A 27558-nucleotide genomic window follows, 5' to 3' on the forward strand; every position below is an offset into this window, starting at 1 on the left:
CAGATTTAAGCGTGCCTACATCAGTAAGCTCTTTCCTGAATTTAGGTCAACTCTGCAATAGGAACATTGTGTTCCTCTTGCCAAAAAGCTTGCTGTAGGCTGCTTAGGGGTTTAGTCTCTTCTGAATGCTCTAGTCTGCTCTCAGCAGCCAACTGTATCATTTCAGGAGCTGTGCATGCTAGTATCAGTAGAGACTTGTCCGGACTCTGTCCAGAAATAATCGGTCTGGAAGGACTACTTCCCCAAAGAACGCTCTCTGGGGACAGATGCATGAACCAAAGAACATATTAGCCAAACTTATCACCATGCACGACTTGATACTGCTGAATGGTAGCTTGAAGGATGTATCTCAGGGGAGTGCCCTTATATTTTTAACTGAGGAGCCAGTATTATTTATCAATCACTGAATAGAATATGTCTCTTGGTCATATTTCTCTGCGAATTATAAAATCACCTCCTGCCACCTGTTTCAAAGATGGTTGCGTTATAGGTTTCTGGGATTGGATATTGTTTATTTTAATGTTAACTCATAACTTAGATTGTAGAGGAAATGGAGAAGAAAGAGGTGGGATGTAAGGACATGGTGACTCACTAGCTGTGAAAGGTAAGAAATGGACAGGAATCATCAGAATGATTCCTAGGTTCCTAACTTGGGTGACTAAATGCTGTTAACAAGGACAAGAATCCCAGGAAGAACGTAATTGAGGGGGACTGGGGGGAAAGATAATGAGTTCAGTTTGGGACATGCTGAGTTTGAAGTGACTGGGAGACTGGTAAGTAGTTAGGCCTTAATTCAAGTCTTCATCATTTCTTTTCTGCAGCACTGCCAGAGTCTCTTACTCTGCCACCAGTTTCCCTGCCACCAGTCTTCCCTCGCTCCCCCACAGCTCTAATCCATCCCTGTCACAACTGGCAGAGTGATCCTTTCTAAAAATGTACATCTGATCGTGTTACTTCAAGGACTTCCCTTCACCTACAGGGTACATGTGAAGCTTCTTGGCCTGCTATGCAAGTTTCTTCATGACCTGGCCTTAGTGTATCTGTCTAGTCTCATAAAATACCTTGCTTCCTTTTCTGCCTCCTTTCTAGTGATGCTGCTTTATAGTTTGCAGTACAAACACACGTTTCATATTTTTTCCCCTCAAAACCATCCCTTCTCACTCTGATTTCATCCACCTGGTGAATATACCTACCCATCTGTTGAATAAACAGATACCTGTTTGAAACTTTACCTCTGCAGGTAGAATTAGCCATTCTCATCTTTGTGCCCTCCCCATCCCACTACACATCTGTTTCCCAAAGTTACGGATAGTCCCCAAGACTGCTCTTTGGTTTGATAATTCACCAGAAGGACGCACACATTCACTGAAAGCTGTTTTACTCACAGTTACAGTTTATCACAGTGAAATGAAACAGATTTAAGTCAGCCAAGGGAAGAAATGCATGGAGCAGAGTCCAGGAAAGTTTCAAACATGGATCTTCCAGTTGTCTTCTCCCAGTGGAGTCATGGACAGCTTTAAACTTCCTACTAACTGTGTGACAAAACTCATGGAGTATTGCCAACCAGAGAATCTCACCTGAGCCTTGGTGTCCAAAGTTTTTTATTGGACTTGGTCACACAGACCTGGCTGGCCAACCTCAATCTCCAGCCCTTCCTGGGGTCTAGCTGATAACATGTGGTCCAAAGTCCCCCTCCCTCCTAGTCACATTACTGGATTATCTAGTGTGGCAAAAGACCCCTATGCAAACAAAGACACTTTTATTAGGCAGGACATTCCAAGGGCTTAGAGGTTCCTTACCAGGAACCAAGGGCAAAGGTCAGCCTCTCTTTGGGCAAGGTTAACTTCTTTATTGCACACTTCCTCTATTAGATTGTAAGCACTTTGAGGTCAGGGACCTTGTCTTATTTATCTTTAGGTTGCTGGTGCCTGGCATCATACCTGCTACTTGTACCAATAAATGTTTGCTGAGTGAATGAAATGATGAACTGGAATGAGAATGCAGTCTGGAGGGGAGCCCCTCCACTTTCTGCTGCCCAGGTTAGTGACCCTGGAGAGAAGACTGAGTGGAGGTGTGTGGTGGGCTGCTAACAGGTGGTTGGATATGTTACAGACTTCTAAGAACAAGAACTATAATTCTGTGAATGTGATTAAAAGGATAGCCAAAAACCTTCTCACTACATACATTGGAAGAGGGAAAGAAATGATCTTCCTAGCTATAGACTTCCTTTCTAATAAAGAAATGAGTAAAAAACCCATAATATGTTTTTTTTTAAGCAAATGCGGTCTTTTGTTTTACGCCTTCAGATATGTAGGGCAGGAAAAGTTGACAAAAGCCTTGAGGTTTTAGCCAGAGTATGACTGGTTGCTTTGGTAAAATGAGCTGATTTTTGAGTCCCATGTTGTGTTAGGATTCTGTTATTATACCCAATCTTTACATCAAAGAAGAACCAGATTAATCTGTGGACTTAATTTATCCATTCTGCTCTGGCCTCCCCATTAACACAGGTAAGTCAAAGAGAGTGAGAGTAAAGTAACTCAGTTGGTGCCTCTCTCCTGTATTGAATGTTTTCCCGTGAGCAATTAAGTATCCAAGGTAACCAAACCTGTTTGGTACTCTTTGGCAAGAATTGTACCTTGTTTGCTGGAAAAGGATGGGCGCATTCTTTCAGCAAACATTGATTGAGCACCAGCTACTCTGAACTATGTATTGTGCTAGGTTCTGAAGAGAGAGCGATGAGTAAGACATGGCCTCTGCCCTCAAGGAACTCATGGTCTAGTGGGAGAGACAGACACATAAGCAAATAATTACAATTCAGAGTGTTAGGTAAACTCTAGACAACAGGCATCAAGTATTGAAGTAACACAGGATAGTGACTGATTAACCTGTGATCTAGGAGTAGTAAGTAGGGGTGTCAGATGAGAAAATTGTTTGTGTGAGGAAGAAACCAGATCATATTTTAGTTTAGAGAAAAAGAAAAGAATATAAAAAGCAGAGAGTAGCAGTAGATAAATACCACGCCCTAAAGTACTGGGTAATGGGGGAAATGTTATCTACAAGGGACAAGATTTTTCACCTTCCTTACATAGCTTACTTCAGCCATCCTAGTGATTACAGCTTTGGCCTATGAGTAAACAAGAAAAAATTTTCACCCTAGACATCTGTTAGTACTATGACCTTACTTATTCTGTATCTGTCTTTTAGACATGTCTCTTTCATAGGCAGTAGGTATTTTGGAGCAATTTTTGAGAGAAGCTTTAGATTTCAGAAGTAAAGGTGTTTTGGGGGAAAGGTTACAAAATTCTAATCACAGCTTTGGAAGTATCTCTATTCCTAGATCCAAACAAATATTAAAAAAGGCAGGAGAGGGACTTCCCTGGTAGCGCAGTTGTTGAGAATCCGCCCGCCAATGTAGGGGAAATGGGTTTGATCCCTGGTCTGGGAAGATCCCACATGCCACGGAGCAACTAAGCCCGTGAGCCACAACTACTGAGCCTGTGCTCTAGAGCCCGCGAGCTACAACTACTGAAGCCCGTGCGCCTAGAGCCCGTGCTCCGCAACAAGAGAAGCCACCGCAATGAGAAGCCCGTGCACCGCAATGAAGAGTAGCCCCCGCTTGCTGCAACTAGAAAAAGCCTGCGCCCAGCAACGAAGACCCAACGCAGCCAAAAAGAAAAAAAAAGGCAGGAGACAATGGTAAGACAGAGGTCTCAGAGTTAAGGTGGCTGTCTTTTTTTTTTTTGTAATATTTATTTATTTTTTTATTTGGCTGCGCCGGGTTGGGGATGAAACCCAGGCCCCCTGCGTTGGGAGCGTGGTGTCTTAACCACTGGACCACCAGGGAAGTCCCAAGGTGGTTGTCTTTTTTATTTTTAAGAGAATTTTTTAAAAATTAATTTATTTTATTTATTTTATTTTTGGCTGTGTTGAGTCTTCGTTGCTGCGCGTGGGCTTTCTCTAGTTGCAGCGAGCGGGGGTTACTCTTCATTGTAGTGTGCTGGCTTCTCATCGCTGTGGCTTCTCTTGTTGCGGAGCACGGGCTCTAGGCGCGCAGGCTTCAGTAGTTGTGGCACGCAGGCTTCGTTGCTCCGTGGCATGTGGGATCTTCCTTGACCAGGGCTCGAACCCGTGTCCCCTGCATTGGCAGGCGGATTCTTTTTTTTTTTTTTTTTTTTAAAGCACTTTTCTTTTTTATAGCTACTTTATTTATTTATTTTATTTTATTTTTGGCTGTGTTGGGTCTTCGGTTCATGCGAGGGCTTTCTCTAGTTGAGGCAAGTGGGGGCCACTCTTCATCGCGGTGCGGGGACCGCTCTTCATCGCGGTGCGCGGGCCTTTCACCATCGCGGCCCCTCCCGTTGCGGGGCACAGGCTCCAGACGCGCAGGCTCAGTAGTTGTGGCTCACGGGCCCAGCTGCTCCGTGGCATGTGGGATCTTCCCAGACCAGGGCTCGAACCCGTGTCCCCTGCATTAGCAGGCAGATTCTCAACCACTGCGCCACCAGGGAAGCCCGGCAGGCGGATTCTTAACCTCTGCGCCGCCAGGGAAGTCTGGTTGTCTTCTTAATTCAGTCATTCAATACATATTTATGAAGGACCTGCGTACTAGGTTCTAGGCTCTAGGCACTGAGGGTACAGGGGCCTACAGATGTTGTTCCCGCCTTCCTGGCTAAGCAGGCAGACACTAGGCCAATGACATGGAAACACGTACACAATTACAAATTGTGATCAACTCTCTTTTAGAAAAACAAGATGGTGCTAGGAGAGAGTAACAAGGAGCAGTTCAGGGAGTAGTCAAGGAAGATCTTGCTGAGGAAGTGACTTTTGAGCTGAGACCTTAAGGATGAGTCAGATTTGTCTGGTGAAGGAGGTGGGAGGAAGGGGAGGATAAGCTTTCTAGACAGAGACCTGAAACCTATACTTTAAAAGCAAAAAACAAAAGTACAACCCATAACACCCCTCCCCCAAAGGGTCCCTCTTTGTAATTTATTTTCCACTTTCAGATTTCAGTTCATGTTAATTTAATAAAAATGTGATTGTCTGTCACCTATACACCCCCAACCCTACCCTAGCCTTCCTTCTGAGGTCCTGCAGCCAAGCATTCAAAAGTCCAGGGCTATGTCAATACAAATGGATCTACCTTATATATATATTTTGAAGATCAAAACTTCAGCTATCTCATACTGCGATGGAGAGATTAGATGAATGAAACTCATTTAGAACAGTGTCTGGCACCTGGTAAGGATATAATAAGTGGAACTTATTAGTTCAGTGTATGTGTGTACCATGATTTATTTACTGAGTTTCTTATTGATGGGCCATTATATTGTTTCCAATCTTTTGTATTACAAATTGTTTTGCAATCTCTAAGATCTGATTGAGCAGGACGACAGTATCATTCTTTTTTTTTTTTTTTTTTTTTTAAATATTTTTCTTAACCATATTTGCTTATTTATTTATTTATTTTTATTTTATGGCTGTGTTGGGTCTTCGTTTCTGTGCGAGGGCTTTCTCTAGTTGTGGCGAGCGGGGGCCACTCTTCATCGCACTGCGTGGGCCTCTCACTGCCGCGGCCTCTCTTGTTGCGGAGCACAGGCTCCAGACGCGCAGGCTCAGTAGTTGTGGCTCACGGGCCCAGTTGCTCCGCAGCATGTGGGATCCTCCCAGACCAGGGCTCGAACCCGTGTCCCCTGCATTGGCAGGCAGATTCTCAACCACTGTGCCACCAGGGAAGCCCGACAGTATCATTCTTGATTTTGTTCGTTCAAGCCTGCAGTTAAAGGCAAGACTTTGTACTCTGATTCTCCTAAGTTTTGCCACTCAGAGCAAATCCAGCCAGCCGCCTTGCACTTGGTTTTGTTCCCCACGCCTCTGCTCAAAAACTTCCAAACATTGTCCTGTTTGGACTGTGATAGGCAACAGTTCCAGAAAACTGTTCCCTTATACACCCACACGCCCACACACACAGCTGTGCCTCTGAAAACTCCGCTGAGTTCTCTCTCCTAGCTCATTCGGTTAAACCTCTCTCTTTTAAAATTTTCCTCACCCAATACCTGCACAAGGAGTCAGAATGCTTGGATTCAAGTTCTAGTTCAATACTAATTAGTAAGCTGTGCAACACCAACCGCTGGCGTCCTGAGGATCATTGGGCAAAACAAATGTAAAATTGTAAATAGTGGGTTGAGAGACTCCATCCTCTTCTGTGTCCACTCAGTGGTTTGTACTAGTCAGGTTCTGCAATTTCTTACTCCAGCTTAGTCCTAGAGCCATTTGCCTGCTTAGGGAGAAAAACTAGATTTAAGTTACTATTTAAAAGTTTTTTGGAAAAGTTTATACATCCACGTGCAAAATTTAAACATACATACACACAATGTTGTTAGAAGCCAAGATAGTGGTAACTCGAGTAATGACTGGGAGGGGACATAAGGAGGGCTTTGGAAAGTTGGGAATTTCTTGATCTGTGTGCTGGTTACATGGGTGTGTTTAGTTTATGAAATTCACCATGCTGTACACATATTTTCATCTTTCTGTATGTATATATATATATTTTTAAAATTAATTAATTAATTAATTAATTAATTTTTGGCTGTGTTGGGTCTTCGTTTCTGTGCGAGGGCTTTCTCTAGTTGCGGCAAGCGGGGGCCACTCTTCATCGCGGTGTGCGGGCCTCTCACTATCGCGGCCTCTCTTCTTGCGGAGCACAGGCTCCAGACGCGCAGGCTCAGTAGTTGTGGCTCACGGGCCTAGTTGCTCCAAGGCATGTGGGACCTTCCCAGACCAGGGCTCGAACCCGTGTCCCCTGAATTGGCAGGCAGATTCTCAACCACTGCACTACCAGGGAAGCCCCTGTATGTATATTATATGTTGTTGACTTAAAAAAAAATGCGCAACGTGAGAGTTGCGAGTTAAGCTTTATTTGGGGCAAAATGAGGACTGCAGCTGGGGAGACAGCATCCCAGATAGCTCTGAGAAACTGCTCCAAAGAGGCAGGGGGGAAGGTCAGTATATATGTGATTTTGGTGAAGGGGGAGTACATGCAATCAAGCACATATTTTTTACAGAAGATTTCTGCTAGTCTCGTACAGGTTACTGCTAGTCACGAGGAGCAGACGTCACCATGAAGGATTTTAGTGCTTTTCTAGATATGAGGAGATACAAGAATTGGGCTCATAAAATTGGCTCTTGAAAATATCTAACTATCTGAAGACCTGTTCTGCCAGTTTTTCCCAGAGCACGGAGTGCCTCATTTCTGCTCTCCACCTGAACTCCTTTCAGGGGGTGTTGAAAGTCAGCAGCGGCAGCAGCACATGATTTAATCCTTGTAGAGGTAGACGGCAAGTGCCAATGGAGAATGCCAATTTGTAGTTGACAATGTCAATAAAAAGTTTAAAAAAACCCTTAAAGGCACTTTCCTGGTGGCGTAGTGGTTAAGAATCCCCCTGCCGATGCAGGGGACACGGGTTCGATCCCTGGTCCGGGAAGGTCCCACATGCCCCGGAGCAACTAAGCCCATGCGCCACAACTACTAAGCCTACGCTCTAGCACCCGCGAGCCACAACTGCTAAGCCCACACGCCACAACAACTGAAGCCCCCGCGCCTAGAGCCCATGCTCCACAACAAGAGAGGCCACCGCAATGAGAAGCCCACGCACCGCAATGAAGACCCAACGCAGCCAAAAATAAATAAATAAATAACCACAAAAAAACCCCTTAAAATGTATAATTGACCATATAGGGAAAAGTCTCCCTCTTCCCTTCTGTTCCCAAGAATCCCAGTTCCCCTCCTGGGAGACAACCACTGCTATCTTTCTTGTGTATCCTCTCAAAGCTTTTCTATGTATAAATAAATTTACAAATACACATTCATTTTTTTCTTTATACAAATGACAGCATATTATACACACTATTTAGGTCTTGCTTTTTTTCCCTTAATAACATAGCTCAGGGATCATTCCATTCCTTACATGTGGAAGAGACCACTGTCTTGTTCATTGCTGTAAACTTAGTGCAGAGCCTAGTGCCTGGCATATAAACATACTTGCTAAATAGTCTTCCAGAGGAGCATCTGGTTACAATACTGAAACTATAACTCCTGTATGGGGTAATGAACTCAACCTAGAGTCAGCCTTATTGGTGTAAAGGATAAAGTAACCCACCTGAGATAGAAACAGTACCAACCGCCAGGGGTTTCTTCTCTAACCAAGTGCAGCCTGAAGTTTCTATTGCAATGATGCAGAAATGAGGTGAGGTCAGAGGTTGCTTTTAAAGTCCTAGAAGGAGCATCAGAACTCAGGACATCTTCCTCAGTTGTCTGAAGACCTCTCCTGTGGGCCTAGGTCTGTGAGCTCTCCAGGCTTCAGCCTTTGGCACTAGCTGTGGCACTCACTTGTTAGTTGGGTCCCTTTTAGAGTATTTTTGGTCTGGAATGATGCAAAAACATGCCAGACCCAGCCCTGCCTTCCCAGTGCCCCCTCTACTCCCAAACTGACTCCCAAGACCATACTCCGTAAGACCCCCAAGCTCTTTGCCGCGCTCGCCTTAGTGAAAATCAAAGGCTTGCAAATGCTGCATGATTCCTGAAAGAGGTTCAAAATCCGATGCTGTTTTTCTGAGAGGCTAAAAGCCATAGGTGATGGATTACAGGATACCGCGGGCGAGGAGAGAGCGAGCTAGGGCCGCGAAAAGCTAGCTGACAGGGTCTGCTCCTTCCACCTGCGCATCCTGGACTTAGTAAGCAAGCTTTACAGGGTCTTTCAGTCAGGAAGTGACGTGGAAATAGATGAGGATTGCGGGTTCCTCACAAGTAAGTGGTAGTAGCAAGTACCAGGCCAGGTGCCCGTGGGCAGCTAGTTTTCAAACATATGCATTTTTTCCCTCCTCCACGGAGCTTAACCTCTTGAAACTCTTTCTTCCTTTTTTTCGCTCCCCGCTCCTTGAGTCGCCGAAGCCCCTCCTCCGCCCTGGTTCCTCTGGGTCTCCCCTCCCCCCGCCGGCCTCCCCCGCCCCCTCCTCTCGGCGTCCCCCTCCTCTAGCTCCGCTGCCCCCGCCCCCAGGCTCCTCTCTGTCTCCCCCTCCCGGACGCCGTCCGCGCTCTGCCGGGCCCTCCTAGTCGCCTGTTTGTGAATGAGACGCTCAGTTTCTCAATGGAGCCGCGGGGGGCTCGGGCGGGCGCAGTGCGGCCGCAGCGCTGGCCTTGAGCCGGGAGGGGGGCGCGTTTCCCTCGCTCCCTCCCTCCCTCCCGTCACCGCGGCTTTTGAGGAACGGGGCTGAGAGGCTGCAGCGCAGGTCGCAGGGCCCCGCATCCCCGAGGACTCCTGCAGGAGCCGGAGCGCCGCCGAGGAAGCTGGACGCCGAGGAGGCCGGCGGCCTTCCGAAAATTTCCCCCGCGGCCCTTCGTTCTGGGCTTAGAAAGTTATCGATTTCACGTTTCCTTTTTTTAATCCCGATTAGCTCCTCGCCTGCACTATTTTTTTTTTTTTTTCCGGGAGAGGTGGGGGAGTGTGAGGAACGGAACGAAGAAAATAAAAAAGGATTTCCGCCCAGAAGAGAGCGACAGTTCTGAGAGCTTTTTCTTAAGGAAACAGAAGCGGCGTTTGCGGCCGCTGCGGGCGCCGGGCCCCGCCGGCCTAGCTATGCGCGAGCCGGCCCCGGGCTGCTGAGGCGCGGGCACGCGGAAGCGGAGGCCCACCGCACCGGGCTCCCCGCGCTCCCGGGCGACTTCTGTCCGCCGGGCGGGGGCGGCGGCGGCGGCGGCGGTGGCGGGATGGAGCCCACGACCGCGCCCCAGCCCGACATGGCGCCGGAGCTGACCCCGGAGGAGGAGCAGGTAAGCGGGGCTGCGGCCGCGGCGGTGGGTGTGTCCGGACACCTCAGGCCTAGCCCGGCTGTGCTCTTCGCGGCCGGGGGTCCGCGGTGGCTTCCAACCCCCCGCCCCCGGCGGCCGCGCCCCAGGCCGTCAACCCCTGAAGCCGGGGGCGCTGCTGGTCGCTACTCCCGCTCCCGGCCTCTTCTGTCTGCTGCTTACCGGTCGCATATTGCCCCCTCCCCTTATTCCGGTGATGATTAAAGTTTCTCGAATTGGGGGCCTCCCTTTACCTCTGCCAACATCTCCCCGCCCCCGACGTTTGCAGAACACCTACTTTGCCTCCGGCCCTGCCACCCCTGTACGTGTTTTGCTTCATTCCGTGAGGGTTTGTGGTTTTTTAAAGGCAGGAAGAGCCCCACTTTGGGGGCTGGATTCCTGCGGGGACTGTCTCCCCTCCCCAGGACAGTGATAGGCACTGAGTCCATAGACGCCGTAGATTTTCAGACGAGCCCTTCGGGCTTCTTAGAGGGCTGTGGCCTACTTGGACAGATTCTGGAAGATCCAGGCCTTCTCAGGCTCCCGAAGTCCCTAGCCTTGACCGCCCTATTTAGCTCTCTGCCGCTGGGCGCATCCCCTCACCCCCACTTCCCTCCCCGCATCTCATCTCACTGTCTCCATCTTTCTGAAGCCTACATTGGGCTCCATTGTCCCTTAAAGCTTAAGACTTTCAGTTCCCAGAAGGAAGTGGTTTGTCGTGCCATTTGGGGGGCTTGGGTAAGGGAAGAGCTCAGGGCCTTTATAACTTTCCCTCGCCCACATTCCTGTTGGGGAGACATGGACCACTCCTTCTGAGGATGGTAGGAAAGTCTTGCTAGCTGAGATTGGAACCCTAAAGTCTTTTCGCTGTCTCTTCCTTGGCACTGCCCACACCCATGCTCAAATAAATATAGCCATGGTCTGATTTGTTTAAAAACAAAACAAACAATCAAAAAACCCCTAAAATAAGAAAAAGGTGAACTATGCTGGTAACCCATTTCAAGCTTGCCAGCCCTTGCTCCCAAGGACCACATTTGGTAGTACAGTGTCTAGTGTGGAAACAGTCTGGTTTTACAAACTAATATTGGTTAATGGGCTTAAGACCTGATTTTTAAAAAGCCCTTGACTTTTCTCCTCATTTGTGGAGATGACATTTTTCATATTTGGCTTCAGACCACAGTCTTTTCTTTTGACGCCTAGAGATAAAATCAGCATGGGGAAAAAAAAAAATCTGCTGCTCTGTATAAGCAGTAGTAATATCCTGGTAACTGAAATTAATGTTAATAAAATGCTAGTCAGGGCCTAGTGCAAGCAGGTGGCCAAGGAGCCCACCTTGCCAAAATTAGGGAAATACTATCGGCACTTCAGCACTAAGGTGTGGTGGTGTTCGGTTGATTTTAAAGGGGCAAAACTCTTTCACTTCTTTTCCTAGGGCTAGTCAGATTTGAAGTTTTTATGTTTCTAAGACTTGAGGGCATCAGTATTCCACTATGAAAATGCCATTTGGGTGTGAATTAAAAAATTAAAACTGAGAAAAGTAAATATTAAAGTATTCATAGTATTGATAAAGTATTAGCTTTACTCTGTATATGTATATGTGTATATATATATACAACTGTGTTTAGTAAAAATGTTTTACATCGAATGAATGTGATGGGAATTAACAAGGACTGGATGGAAATAGTAAAATATATGTATATTAAGATCAAGAAGTTATGTGGGTTTTTTTTAACCATATGTTTTCCTACAAAATACCAAGTTTTCTACAGGCACTTCAAAATGTTGAAACACAAACATAAAAGCATAATTCCAATTGTGGTAATGCCTGATAAAATTTCATATTTTAGTTTAATATCACATGAGAGTACTCTTAGCTGTTAAGATTTCTTTAAAATATCTAAATTAAACAGCAGCAAATGCATGTTAGTCTTATCAAAGTAGTTGTCATGGGAAATGACATATTCATTCCATAATGCTGCCTCACTGTTCAAACCAGTTTTAAAACTCATTTGGAGTTGATTTCAAAACTTGTGGCAGAATCTTTGAAATATCTTCAGTGTTGGAAAAATCTTGTAGATTTGAGAGTCAGTTTGATTTTTGGAAATAGAAAAAAATCTTTTGGAATCCTATTTCATGGGTAAAGTAGGGGATCAAACTGGATAACACAGTTTCAGACCCTTTGTGGGGTGTGTAAACTGCTTTAAAGATGTTTCTTCAGCAGATCCCTCTCAAATGGTACCTCTTTCTACACAGTCATGCAAATCATAAGCCCAAAAGTTTTCTTGGATACTTTGTTCTCCCTCAGCCCCTGTGTATTATACATCATCAGGTTTTCCTGAATATCTCCTGAATTCTTTGACTTTTTCCATCACCACCACCACCATTATCATCACCCTAGTTCAAGCTACTGTCATATCCTGACAGAATTTTTGTTTCCTACTTGATCCATCTGCATTCCTGCAAATCTGATTGCATCTTCCCTTTAGCCTACCTGCCGCCAAAATAAACATTCATAAAACCCTCAGTGGCTTTTCATCGCTCTTGGGATTGACAGCTCTTGAATGATTGTTACAGCTTTTGAATATGGTCTACAATGCCTCAGCCCTTGTGTGGTTTAGATCCCTAGCTAATTCTCACACTTCATCTTGCTCCAGGCACACTGGCCTTTTGGTCCTGCATTCTTGCCTGTTTCCTTCTGTTACAGGGTCTTTGCACAAGTTGCTTTCCTCTGTCTGGAAATACCCTCCACTGGTAACTCCCTCTTCATCCTTCAGCTCTCAGCTTTCACTTCCTCGGGAAGGCCTTCCTTGATCTCCCCAGTTAGGTTAGATCTGCTGCTGGCTCTCAGAGTACCATGTACTGTCCTTTATATCACTTATCACAAGTTTACACTATTTGTATGATTGTATGACTGGAAGCTCCGTGAGGCTTGGAACTGTGTCTGCATTTGCTCACCATCATACGCACATTGCCGATCATAATGACTGGCACTCAATGGACGTTCGGGAAATACTTGTGGGATGAAGAGTAGTTCTATATGTGATTTGTACATAGACAGCGTCGTCTCCTTTCAGAGTGGCTTATAAAAATAAGGATGGGGGCTTCCCTGGTGGCGCAGTGGTTAAGAATCCGCCTGCCAATGCAGGGGACACGGGTTTGAGCCCTGGTCCGGGAAGATCCCACATGCCGCGGAGCAACTAAGCCCGTGTGCCACAACTACTGAGTCTGCACTCTGTAGCCCATGAGCCTGTGTGCTACAACTACTGAAGCCCGCGCGCCTAGAGCCTGTGCTCCGCAACAAGAGAAGCCACTGCAATGAGAAGCCCGCGCACCACAACAAAGAGTAGCCCTCGCTCGCCGCAACTAGAGAAAGCCCGCACGCAGCAATGAAGACCCAATGCAGCCAAAAATAAATAAATAAAATAATTAATTAAAAAAATAAGGATGTTTATTTTTATATATGTTTTGAAGGTCATCATTATTACTTCATAGTTTCATTTCCTATCTAATCATGTGTTGAACTGATATTATACCAAGTCCTTTGTAACTTATGATGTTTCTTGCCTTTATTTTTTCAGTTCTCAATATTATAAAGCCTACAGTTGAGGTCCAAGAAAAAAGTATGCTTTGCCTTTAAGAAGTTTACATGAATAACAACAGAGTAATAATAGTAATTGTTTCCTGTGCTCCTGCTTTGAATCAGGCTCTATGCTGGGCATTTCACGTACAGTTAATCCTCATAAGATTGGAATAATTATCTCATTTTGCAAACGAGAAAACTCAGACTGAGAGAAGGAAATTGCCCAAGTTCACATAGCTAGCAAGTGATGGAGCCAAGATTTCCACCCAGCTCTAGGTTATTCTGCCTCCACTGCAAATGTTCCCTCTATTACACTAACTACCTTACATCTCATGAAGCAATTAAACAGTTTAATAAGATGCCTACCTGGGTGTATGATAACTAATTTTGTGGGTTTTGGTATTGATATGTGTGTTTGATTTTGATGATGCTTTTTTTAAAAATAAATTTATTTATTTATGGCTGCGTTGGGTCTTCGTTGCTGTGCAGGTTTCTCATTGCAGTGGCTTCTCTCATTGCAGAGCATGGGCTCTAGGCGCGCGGGCTTGAGTAGTTGTGGCTCGTGGGCTCTAGAGCGCAGGCTCAGTAGTTGTGGCGCACGGACTTAGTTGCTCCACGGCATGTGGGATCTTCCCAGACCAGGGCTCGAATCTGTGTCCCCTGCATTGGCAGGCATATTCTTAACCACTGCACCACCAGGGAAGTCCTGATGATGCTTCTTAAAATATAATTTAAAAAATGCAGACAGGAAAAAATTTGGAAAACCTTTGCTCAGACCTGTTTATTGCTAGCAGAAACATATTGTACAGCCTGTGTAAGAAATTATGATGGAAATTACTCTTGGAAAAAATTTGTTCCTTAAGATAGAGTTGGCAACTCTCTGTTTTGAGGTGTGGTCACAATAAAAATTTATTTTTTAAAATGTGTCCTTTTTCTTTTGTATAAGAGAAATAACTATTCTTAGAGCCAAATATGAAGAATATTATTTCTCCAAACTGTAAAAACCAAGGTGTTTTTGTGTCAGGAATACATTCTTTTTTTGATATCTTTATGTGTGAATATAAAAGCCTTTCTTAATAGGTTGGCAAAATTGTAAATTTGCGAGTGTGAAGGGTAATTTCTACATTTCAGTACTCATCTTCATTCTTATTATGTTATTGTCTTAATTTTATTTTTCCAAAGCATATACTCACATTTGTAAATTGACCTGAAGTTGGTAATTTTATTAAATTTGCTAAATTATAATTAACTTGACCACCAGGGATAGTTAAGGGCGTCTTATTCATCTGTTCTATGTCCAAGTAACCTACAGAAAGTGGGGCACCTTGGGTTACGTCTATTTGGGGTAAGTTGTGAGGAGAACACCCTCTTTGCAATAAACCATAACAGAAAAACTTTTAGCTAGGATTATAAGGCTATTTGATGGAATATCTAAGGAATTATAACCTTTTAGGGTCTTTTGGGTTTTCATGGATTTCCCAGTAATGACCGATAGGACAGAATAGTAGAGTAGTTTTCTAAAGTAGTTATGCTTTTATTCATATTTTCATTTTAGATGGTCTTAATATCTTACATAGTATTTCTATCACATTAAAAATAATTCATGAGTTTTTAAAAGTTGTTGTAACAAATAATCTACTAGTATTGATTTTCAAAGCCTCCAAAGAAAATTTTTATTTTAGAGTTCATGTTGTGTAGAGCTTATAGCATTGTTGTAAAGATTAATAAGCTAGTGCACATAGATAGTAATGCATTACATAGTAAGCACTCAGTTAAGTTAGCCATTATCATGATATTCTCTGTCTTTGAACAGTGAAAGATTTTAGAGCCAAGTTAGCTTAAACCAATCCCAAGGGGGGGAAAATATTCATTCATGCTGGGGACCATCGGGCTTAGCATGGATTTTTATGAATGCCAGAAAATAGTTATCTTGCAACTTCATAGTATAGTTTTCAAAAACCTATTCTAATTCTGTGCCGTGGTTTGTGTTCTTATAACGGGATTTTCTAAAGTTAAAAATTTAACTGCCTTGCAGTGGATTTCAGAGATTTTTGGAATTTTTCCCAAGGGCAGGGGTTTTGTCCTGGTTCTTGTGGCCAAGAACTTCCCTTTTCCCACAGCCTCACATGTCCTGTGCTAAATGTCATCTGTCCCCCTGGAAGTAACCATACGTCAAGGACCAAATGATTCATAATGTTGAGGCCTTCCACAGAGGGGAAGGAGAGGAGGGATAGATGAAGAAGACTCATTCTTATTGTTATTGCCGGTGACTAAAGATATTGTAATTAGCAATTAGGTGAAATCTCATTTGGATGTGAGAATTTTATTCTCTTAAAACTTCTGAACATATCAAGGGTCTTGGGCTTTAGGTGTGAATGTTAAAGAGACCTGGAGGTTTTCTCCAAGGAACCTGACCTCTAATACTTACTAATGAATTGAAAAGTAAGACAGACATCTGAAAAGGAGCTGAACTGTTTTACAGAGGTAAAAGTTAAAACTCATTGTAGATCAGTACATCTGAGTCTCATTTTATGACTTGTATACCTTTTTTGTGTTGGAAAAGACATAGTAATGTTGGAATACTCCAACTTTGATTTCTACATATTAAGACCCATTTTATAGCAGAATGGCTGGTCCACTGCAGTGTCAAGGTTAGATGTCATAACCCCTAACTCTGGTTATTTGTTCAGATACTTGGAAGTTCAGTGCAATTTCAGGCATTTCACACCAGTTTTATCATTCTGCCTTGATGTCTCAGACAATTAGGGGTACTTTCTTTTTCCAAATCAATCACTATCCTCCACCACCACCCCACCGTGTGCCTCCACACAAGAGATCCTTGGTTGGCCTTTCTGGACACTGGAATAGTCACTGTTTTTGTTTTTTTTTTTTTTTTATGAAATTAAAAAAAATTTTTTTTTAGTTTATTTTTCGCTGCGTCGGGTCTTTATTGTTGCGCGTGGGCTTTCTCTAGTTGCGGCGAGCGGGGGCTACTCTTCGTTGCGGTGTGCGGGCCTCGTTGCGGTGTGTGGGCTTCTCTTGTTGCAGAGCACGGGCTCTAGGCACGTGGGCTTCAGTAGTTGCAGCAGGTGGGCTCAGTAGTTGTGGCTTGCGGGCTCTGGAGCGCAGGCTCAGTAGTTGTGGCGAACAGGCCTAGTTGCTCCACAGCACGTGGGATCTTTCCGGACCAGGAATCGAATCCACGTCCCCTGCATTGTCAGGTAGACTCTTAGCCACTGCGCCACCAGGGAAGTTCCCTAATCACTGTTTTCTATTCCTCTTCCTCTGGAGTAGAGGCAGATATTCCTAGAACAGGTAGTTTAGCCTGCACTGTTTAGTGCTGAAGGGCCTGTACTTACTGGAATGAGCACTTTCATATATGATTTTGAAAAGGCTCATTAGAACCTAACTGAGATGGCCTGGGGTTGAGGGCTGGGAGTGGGAGGCTGGGAAGCTTCAGAGCGCATGGGAAGAGTTGTTTGTTTATTAAGGATTGGTTATCTCTTAGGTCTAGACTATAAAATGGTGAAACCAAAACGGTGGATTAGAGGTGACTTTTTCTTTAATTTCTGCTTCTGAGGAAAGTATTCCATTTTTTCTCTGGGAAAGACAGTTTCTGTTATATGTACTGGTTTTCTCTGGAATACCAAATCCATTCAAAACACACACGCACACTTCTTGTCTTTTTATCCAGCATGGGTGGCACAGATCTGACTAGCCTAATAGAATTATTATGAAACCAGAATTTATTCTCAGAATTGATGGGTAGATTCTAAAGAGAGCCATCCATGACTTTAGTACTGAAGTGTTTGGGGACATTAATCCATTAATTACTTTTTCATTGCTTGAACAACTGGCTAATCTTTACCTTTGCATTTGCTTTTCTATACCTCATTATTACACGATAGACATCATTATTAAAATCAGTCTTTTTAAAAATAGGTTTTTTATATTCTCTACAATGACCATATGTTTCTTTTATAATTAAAACGAATAACTTTTTGTAGAAAGTGCTGCATGCTCTATACAGGTTTAGTATTATACTATTAACTGGTGAGATCACAGTATTTAAGATTAATGCAAATTGGGCCTTTTTCTAAACAGAGCTATTTACAAGTGAAATCTGGGCCTTTGGGGAGATGATGGCAATAAGTCTTAGGTAAACTTCAGGAATCCCCGGCTTGCTTTGTGGCTCCAGGCATTTTAATTAATATTTTTGAGTCTGTTTTGTCTTCTTTCCTTAAGGAGCTTTTAGGAGACCTGCTGAATTTAAGTAAAATCCCTTATGGTTACAAAATGCTCAGTAGATATCTGTGATAATAGTATTCTTGCCCTCTATGCTACAGGAGACAATTTTTTTCAGATAAGAATAGGAGGAAAAATGAAGAATCCTACTTTGTAGCAGTGAAATAGAAGATTTCTAGGTAGTCTAAGACTTCTGACAGTTGCCATGCATGAATACTGTATCTAGAAGGTGGTAGTGAGGCTACCTGTGCTCATTTTTTTGTTTGTTTTAAATTTATTTTATTTATTTATTTTTGGCTGTGTTGGGTCCTCGTTGTGGTTCTCATTGCAGTGGCTTCTCATTGCAGTGGCTTCTCTTGTTGCGGAGCACGGGCTCTAGGCGCGTGGGCTTCAGTAGTTGTGTCACACAGGCTCAGTAGTTGTGGCTCGCGGGCTCTAGAGCACAGGCTCAGTAGTTGTGGCGCACCGGCTTAGTTGCTCCGCGGCATGTGGGATCTTCCCGGACCAGGGCTGAAACCCGTGTCCCCTGCGTTGGCAGGCGGATTCTTAACCCCTGGGCCACCAGGGAAGTCCCTACCTGTGCTCATTTTATGCTGTTAACACTTAATGAACTATCCATTGGTTCATTTGTTTATTTATTCTTCTAGGTTATAGATTTCTTCTTTAGGTGCACTGATTATCATCTTTTTTTTTTCAGATAAAACTTCAAATGGTCATCTGATGATCTAAAAATGACTCATATTTAGAGTGCAAAGAGTGACAGTTTATATCCTCTTCCATATCTTATTTGAACAGCCTTTGTGAAAAAAATTCTCATTCCACTGTTTATCTCAGTGGTTCTCAACCAGGGTGATTTTAAAACACACCCCCACCCAACATTTGTCAATGACTAGAGATACATTTGATTGTCACAGTTGGGGGGTGCTACTGGGATCTAGTGGGTAGAGGCCAATAATGCTGCCAAACATCTTATAATGGTGGGCATACAGCCTACCACAACCAAACGTTAACTGGCCCAAAATGTCAATAGTGCCAAGATTGAAAAACCCTAGTTTATAACTGAAGAATTTTGTAGTTCTTAGGGACAGAGTTACAAATTCTTACTTTTTAATTCAAGGTAAGTCTTTGGTTCACACATTAACTATTCAAATTCTGTGTCCTCAAATACTGGTTTCTGCAATTGACTTCACATACTGAAAAACTCCAGTCTAAAACGTAATTATTTTGCAGCATAACCGTCACAGAAGATAAAATGAGACATTTCCACAGCCTTGCAGGGGTTTTCAGAGATGGGGAGATTTTGTATGACAAGCAGAACACTACTGAGTCCTGCCATGGAAGGATGATAATGGGAATTGTAATTTTTGCTTTCCCTTCCAAATATTTCTGTGTTGCTACCAAGTGTCTCTGTTCCTCCAGTGAGTGAGGTGATTATTATGTATCAATCTCTTTTCCTTTTCATGTTAATGTCTACTAAGAGGAAGGTTTAACAGATCATAAACAGAAATACAATTTGTTCATTCAGCAGGCATTTACTGTCTGTTGCTGTGTGCTATGTTCTTGTTCAGCATGGATTGAGGGCTCTCTGTCCTTAAGGAATTGCCCTCCAGTTCTCTGTAGGAAGTTCTTGAATTGTGGGGTACCCACCAAGGAGGAGGACCTCTTATCTACAGTGAGGGCAGGGACTCAATCTTATACATCCTTAGTGTACATTGTGAGAGTTCAAAATATGTTGCCGAAGAATGAGTGAAACTGTATACATTGAAATTATTTATTCCTCACACACCCATGAAGTATTATTTTGTTTAGGATGATTATCTTCCTGACATAGGAATGATGTTCAGAGGCTTTCAGTAATCCACCGAGGAGGCAACACTGGAACTCAAACTCTTCTGATTAAATGTAGTGCTCTCTCTAGTAAACTTCGTCTCTCTTAACCACGTGTTTCTATGTATGACACACCTATATGCATATACACCAGAAACAGCTCTTTCTTGGCGTTTGTGGGTTAAAAGTTCCTGGTTTCAGCCATTCACAAGTTTCTCTACAGAGATGTGCCTAAATTGTTCCTAGCTGCTTATTGAACATTTATGAAAAATTATATGCTTTAATGGGGTCAGTGAACTTGAAGTTTCACATAGGTCTCTGGCTGTACCTCTCAGAATGTTGTAGGTCTGCTCTTTGCCTTTATAAAACCAGTCTTTAGTTTTCTATAGGTAGAGTTTAATCTTTCAGATGTTATTATCAGCATAATGGGGAAGTATATATGGTATATTTGCCTACCGGTAATTAGGATTAGACTACAGCTTTTTAAATTGTTTTGTCCATGACACCTTCAGTTTGCCCATGTTTTTGTCTGTACTTAAGCTACTACTAGATTTCCCTTCTTAACTCTCGCCAAGTATAAAAGTTGAGGATGAAAATTTTTCCCAAAAAAAGGATTTTTTTCTCCTTGTTTTTACTTTCTATACTTACAAATTTTCTCTTTCTTAGATTTGTAAAGGAAGAAAAAGAGTTACTAAGAGAGTGATCTGAAACCTTGAACATGAACATGAGGAAAAGAAAACAGATTTATTTGGGAATGGCCATTTGTCTCATTGACTTTAGCTCTTCTGTCCCAGGAAACTCCAGAAGTGAAGAGAAAATGGTATTTCTGGCTAGGTCAGGGATATAGCTAGCAAGATTAAAATATACAGAATTTTCCAGCATACTTTTGTTTTCAAAAATAAATCTTTTTAGATTAGGATTCTGAATGTTTTAGAGAAACCATCTGACGTTTCTCGTACTGAATGCTGGTACACCATTTTGTTTATAGGAAAAACTCAGCATTGTTATGGAATTAAGTTAACAGAAACATTTTTAAAAAATTGAAAACCATCCATCTTTTTTTTTTTTTTTTCCTTTAAGCACCCAAAGCATCATTTTCTTTCGTAGTTGATATCAAGCTAGGGAAATGTTAGCTTTGGAGGTGATTTTGTGAGAAAATTAGAAGCAACTAGAAACTTGTGTTTTGAATGAAATTGCTAAGACCATTTGAACATGGAAACTAGTCAGAACCTCTAATTGTTGTCATGCTGTCCTTGCAGTGCTACAAGTAATTGTAAAAGCCCACGTCAAACTTGTGATAATAATAGTGGCTAAGCACTAACTAGGATGGCTATAATTAAAAAAAAAGAGAGAGAGAGAAAGAAAGAAAATAACAAATGTTGGCATTGCTGGTGGGAATGTAAAATGGTACAACCACAGTGGAAAACAGTCTGATGGTTTCTCAAAAGATTAAACATAGAACTACCATATGATGCAGCAATTTCGTTCGTAGGTATATATCCAAAAGAATTAAAAGCAGGGAATTCCCTGGAGGTCCAGTGGTTAGGACTCCACACTTCCACTGTAGGGGGCACAGGTTCGATCCCTGGTCGGGGAGCTAAGATCCTGCATGCCATGTGGCACGGCCAAAAAAACAAAAAACAAAGTTACAAAAGAATTAAAAGCAGGCACTCCAATAGATACATGTACATGCATGTCATAGCAACCCGAGTGTCCAATGATAGATGAATAGCTAAGCAAAATGTAGTATATACATACAATGGAATATTATTCAGCTTTAAAAAGGAATGAAATTTTGATATATGATACAATATGGATGGGCCTCGAAAACATTATGATTACTGAAGTAAGCCAGACACAGAAGACAAATGTATGATTCCACTTGTATGAGGTACCTAGATAGCCAAATTCGTGGAGACAGAGAGTAGAATACCAGGGGCTGGGAGGAGATGGAAAGGAGGAGTTATTGTTTGATGGGTACACAGTTTTTGTTGAGGGTGATGGAAGAGTTTTGGGTATAGATAGTGGTGATGGTTACCCAACTTTGTGAATGCATTTAATGCCACTGAATTGTATACTTATGAATGGTAAAAATTACAAGTATTTTGTATATTTTACCACAGTAAAAAAATAATGGCTAAGCACTATTCAAAGTGCTTTACGGGTTTTAGTTCATTTAGTGAATAATGCGGCTGGTGAGTCAAAGGAAAGAGGATAGGTGTTACTTCCACTTCTCCTTTGGCTGCTGATCTTGAGCCTAGAATCTCTTACATAAGTACCATTTATTGGTTACAGGATGTATCTTTGTTAATGATTTGTTAGAATGTGAATTGTCATCTGTTTGAACTCCTGAATATTTATTTCACCTGTGAGATCCAGTTGAGGTTTACTCTGTAGGAGAAAAAGGAGTTTTCTGTGTAGGACAAAGCACTGAGTGTTATGATGCAAACGAACCCATATATGTATAGTGTCCTCATCTCCCCCCGCCCCCCCATTCCCAGTATAGTTCTGGGAATGACTTGAAATATTGTTGATCTAGAGCAGTGGTTCTCAATGTGTAGTCTCCAGACCAGCAACATGGGCATGCCCTGGGAGCTTGTTAAAAGTGCACATATTCAAGTGCATCCCAGACCTACTGAATCAGAAACTCTAGAGGTGAGGTCCAACAATATGCATTTTAACAAGTCTCCAAATGCACGTTCAAGTTTGAGAACTAGTAGTCCAGAGAATAACTAGGGTGCTGTTTTGCTTGTCGGGAAACCATCTAGAAGTGAGTTTAGACACTTAGGCTCACTTCAGAAAGGGAAGGCCTGGATTTGCAAATTGGCTCTGGAACTCTAGGTATTAGAGCTAGTCTGAACTGGATGAAACCTGCAGGAATCATCTGATTCTGTACTAGAACTGTGCTGTTCCAAGGGAGAGGAACAGTAAGGCAAGGTTCTCAAAGATAGCATTTACCATGATTTCTCTGATCCAAAGAAAGAGCAGAGGGCTTCCCTGGTGGCACAGTGGTTAAGAATCCGCCTGCCAATGCAGGAGACACGGGTGTGAGCCCTGGTCCGGGAAAATCCCACATGCCGTGGAGCAGCGAAGCCCGTGCGCCACAACTACTGAGCCTGCATTCTAGAGCCTGCGAGCCACAACTACTGAGCCCACGTGCCACAACTACTGAAGCCTGCGCGCCTAGAGCCCATGCTCCGCAACAAGAGAAGCTGCCTCTATGAGAAGCCCGTGCACTGCAATGAAGAGTAGCCCCTGCTCACTGCAACTAGAGAAAGACTGTGCGCAGCAACGAAGACCCAACGCAACCAAAAATAAAATAAATAAATAAATAAATAAATAAAAACAAAGACAGAGCAGAGTCCTTATCTACTTGAGAAATAGAAATGGAACCAGGATGTCTGCAAAACAAGGCATTGAGACACTTGATGTCCACTGCAGATGGCATTCCCTAGAGAGATGCTTGGCTTCCAAGGGAGTATTGAATGAAAGAAGACACAGGCTGTTCTGACTCAGCCAAGAAAACCTGCCAGCTTTGACAAGGCCAGTCCATAGGAAAGCTCGTGTTACTCCAATGTCAGTTGCCCTTAGAATCTGGACCTAGGAGTTACCAGATTTTACTGTCTGAGTCCTGCCTGGGAGCTGAGCCCAGTTCTGTTTAGAGTTGAAAATGGGGCACTGCAGTGAGGACAGCCAGATTGTAGGCAGCTTTTCCAGGCTTCATTCTTTGTAGGTTTGCAAATGGCCTCTGAGGTACAGTAAGCTGATCTACTTGTACTATTTTATGAGCATGAATAGGTTTGTCCTTTAGTTTATCTGAGAGGCCTCCTTGGATTTGGAAGTATTGATGCAGTGAGTTTGAGATGGCTGAGGTCTGAAATGACTTGACGTTGCCTAATTGCAATCTCCCAGCCAGCTGTATGCCTTTGAGGCAGTAATGAAGCTCTAGGTCATGGTCCCAGTTTCCTGAATGTGTGACACTCAGGATTCGGTCACCTGAGGCATAAGTTGGGCTTGGCCTCAGGAAGAAAACAGGAGGGCCAGTTAAATTTGGGGTCGATTAGCAACAGCATGTCTAATCTGCAGGCCAGGGCCAGATTAGCCTCTGGTCTGACGTGCTGAATCCTAAAGTGTTGGACTAGAAGTCCTCAAGTCGCTCCTGTCAGATCCATTTGACACTGGCAAAATTGAGCTTGATGTGTGGAGAGGGAGAGGAGAGGGGGAGGGAGGGAAAGAGGGAGATGAAGATGGAGGGGAGGAGGTATGGGGGGTGGTGTGTTAGTTATTAGGGAACGGAAGCAGGTGAGAGGTAGCTTCATTGTGTGGAGTGGGAGGGAATATAGAACCAGGAAAGAAGGAACTAGCTACTGTGTTTTCAAAGCATCTCACCATTCTCATCTTTTCCTGGACTGATTCTGATTTGCCAGTGACCTTCTTAGAGTTTAGCATCAGAACTGAAGACAGTATTACAAATGAAGTCTGATAGGCCCCTTGTTTTGGGCACCATGCTTCTGTAATGTGCTCCAAATTCAAAATAATTTTTGGCAGTTTTAGTAAACTGTTGACTCATAGATTCAAGTCAGCTAAGATTCCTAAGTCTTTTCTTAGGGGCTTCTGTTAAATTTCATCTGGTGCTTCTAAAATTGATTTTCTTGCACTTATCCTTAAATATCATTTTGTTAGATTTAATGTTCATTACCATTTGTTGAGCTTTATGAGCCAAAAACTTTACAAATATTACGTTTTCTCCCCTCTTACACCAATTCTGTGGGGGTATTACTCCCATTTTAAAGGTGTAGAAATTAAGGCTCAAAGAAGTAACTTGCTTGCATTCTAAGCAATAAGTGGTAGAACCTGGTATTCAAACCCATGTCTGTCTGACTCCAAAGCCTCACCTTTGAGTACCATTCTAGCCCATTGTTCTGTCCTGTTTTGATCTTTTAGATCTGTGTTCTCTTTTACAATATATTTGTTCTCTTAGTTTATCTCTCCTCTTACATTGTCATCGTGACCCAGTGCCCTTATCTAAGTCATTTATAGCAATGGGACCAGGCCAGGGATGGATGCAGAGCAAATCAAGGGAAAGAATGTGAGCTTTAGAGTCAGACTTGGTTGTGGAATCTTGGTTGTATCATCATGAGTAGTGTGAGTTGGCAAGGTCCTTAACTTGTGTCGGCCTCCATTTCCTCATATATAAAATGGCTTAATACCTGCTGTTGGAAAGATTGAATAAAACATGGATGCAAAGTGCTTGACTCATGGCCTGGCAAGTATACTGTAGGCTCTCAATAAATATTAGTCTATTTGTCTCCCTCCTTTCAGGGAATTCCTTTAAAATCTTTTTTTTTTTTTTTTAATATTCTTTGGGTATGTTTGTTTATTGTTTCCCGCAGGGTATCATCTGCCCCACTGTGGCAGCACACTTGGCCATAGAAAGGAGTGGTTAAGAGAACTGTACCATAAATTTCTGTGTGATTATGAGTAAGTAGCTTAATCTCTTTGTGCCTTAGTTTCATCATATATAAAATGTACGTAATATTAGTACCTACCATAAAGAATTGTTATGAGGATTAAATAACTTAATATATGTGAAATCCTTGGAACAGTGCCTGGCAGATAGTGCTGTTTAATCTTTGCTACTGTGAATATCTGCAAATTACAGATAATAATGCCTGCTTTGTAGGGTTATTATGAGAATTAAATGAGGTAAGTAGTCAACTGCTTGACATTTTGACTGGCAAATATACACAAATTAATAGAAGGAAATCTTATTGTCCACAAAGATACCATGAAATGCTCATCAAGTGCCTTGCTGAAAGTAGGTCTGTTCTGTGTTTCAGTGATTTTCAGACTTTATCATGCACAAGAATCATCTGGGGTCTTGTTAACATGCAGATTCTGATTAAACAGGTTTGTGATGGGGCCTGTGGTCTGCATTTCTGACTTCCTAGGTTGATGACACTGCTACTGTAAAGTAAGACTGCTGAAGTAAGACTTCACTTTGAGTAGCACTGCTGTATAGTACATTCCTTTACTTTTCAGTCTAATGTATTCTTTCTTGAAAGACTTGTTTTCAGTAAATCACTTCTGGTGATCAGTATTCCCCTTCCTAAAAGCTCAAAGCCCACTTTTTTTTGTTTGTTTGTTTTCGGGTTTTTTTTTTTGGCCGCACCAGTCAGCTTATGGGACCTTAGTTCCCCGACCAGGGATCGAACCTGGGCCCCGGCAGTGAAAGTGCTGAGCCCTAACCACTGGACTGCCAGGGAATTCCTTCAAAACCCACCTTTTTAAAAAAAGAATCTATTGGCCAGGGCTAGGTGTATATGTATGTGAAAGAAAGATCAGTTGTGCAGTTTGCCAAGAATTGATGTCAAAATTGTCAGGGACTGGGAACTTTTGTAGCCCTCAGTAGATGCCCCCTCTTGAAGTTAGGACTATGTTTGCTCATCCTGAGGCTTTGACACCTTTCTTGTCTTTTAAGTTCTATAGCAGATGTTCATCAGGCTCCCATGGAGTTCCCAGGATTGTCAGGTTTTGTAGGTCTGGAGGCTTGAACTGCTTTGGAATAATTAGGGGCTCTATTATTTTGAGCGTCAGCTCTTGCTTTCCACAAGGCTTGTTCTTCCCCTCTTCAGGTTGAAGGTTGTACTTTTTGATAGAGAAATGAAAGAAGTAGGAGTTGATCTAGACAGTTCTCACAAAGCTCTTTTTGTTATCTTTAGTTTACGGGCCTTGGCTCATTCTGGCCTGTGACTTTCCCAGCACTTTTCCTTTAGGTCAGAACCACCACTCTATTATTTTTTTTTACTGTGCCCTCTTCCTTTGTACATGTGTGTGTTTGTGGGAGTGCTTTTAACATCTGTACTCCCTGGAGAATGCTGTGCAACCATACTACTGGTTTCTTTAGCTTGTTCTCATTTTAAATTTGAATTGGAGGGAGGGGGGTGGGATGAACTGGGAGATTGGGATTGACATATGTACACTAATATGTATAAAATAGATAACTAATAAGAACCTGCTCTATAACACAGGGAACTCTACTCCACTTCGGTGTACAGTAGAAACTGGCACAACATTGTAAAACAACTATACCCCAATTTAAAAAAAAGCAATAGGTTATATCATATCCAATTTAAGTGTAAGCCAGATTGCTCCCACCCCCGAAAAAGAAAAAATAAATAAATTTGAATTGGTATAATTCATAATTAATTGCACAATTTATTGTCAGAATCTCGCTTTTGAGGATTTCTTTAAAAAAATACCAACTGTCTTCTCTTTAGAGTTTTAGATTATGAGATTTACTTTTGTGAAATCTACATTTTGAAAGCAATATAAAGCACAATGGATAAAAATGTGAGCTATCTAGAGTCAGAAAACCTGGATTCTGAGTCAGGTTCCACCAGTTATTTTGTTTGGGAGCCTTGGGCATGTTACGTAACAGTTGGAAATCTTAGTTTTCTCAACTGTAATATGGGGATAATGAGAGTATCCACCTCCTAGGGCCACTGAGAGGACTTGACAATCCCTGTAAAACTAGGTATCTGACTGGTGGTTAGAGCTCAATACCCAATAAATATTTTCTGTTGTTAATAGCTAATTTTGTTAACGGTCTGATGTTATTTACTGATGTGTAGTAAGGTTTACATAATGCCTTCCCAGATAGCCAGTTATTGGATCCTGTGAAGTAGGCGGGTATTATCCTTTTTTGGATGAGGAAATTATGGCGTGAAAAGTTTTGACTGACTTGAGGGCACATAGCTGTGGCAGAACTAGGTCTTTAATACAGGATTACTGGTGCCGCATCTAGGACTTGCTCTCTTTACTGCATCCTTCTGACAGCACTCAGCTGTTGGCTATCAACCTTTTTTTCTCTCTTTTTTTTTTTCTTTTTCCTTTTTTATTGAAGTATAATTGACACACAATATTATATTATTTTCAGGGGTACAGCACAGTGATTTGACATTTATATATATTACAAAAACTGAGGAACAGCCAGATGGAAGAGATGCATAGGGCAAGGTATGTGGGAAGGGGTGCAGAACTTCCATGTCCTCTCCAGGCCCAG

At 42.7% G+C, this 27558-nt stretch overlaps 1 protein-coding gene across 1 annotated transcript in view; it reads left to right on the forward strand.

Annotated features, from left to right (window-relative positions):
* Nucleotides 1-9108: 9108 nt before the first annotated feature.
* PTPN9 (protein tyrosine phosphatase non-receptor type 9) overlaps nucleotides 9109-27558 on the forward strand; it is an 81558-nt gene continuing 63108 nt past the window's right edge. Inside the window, exon 1 of the mRNA XM_036841807.1 lies at nucleotides 9109-9826. Within this exon, the coding sequence (XP_036697702.1) occupies nucleotides 9764-9826 (63 nt within the window). The 5' untranslated portion in view covers nucleotides 9109-9763. The remainder of the gene's footprint in view (nucleotides 9827-27558) is intronic.

The sequence above is a fragment of the Balaenoptera musculus genome, chromosome 2 (genome assembly GCF_009873245.2).
Source record: "Balaenoptera musculus isolate JJ_BM4_2016_0621 chromosome 2, mBalMus1.pri.v3, whole genome shotgun sequence".
In the NCBI taxonomy this organism is placed as follows: Eukaryota; Metazoa; Chordata; class Mammalia; order Artiodactyla; family Balaenopteridae; genus Balaenoptera; species Balaenoptera musculus.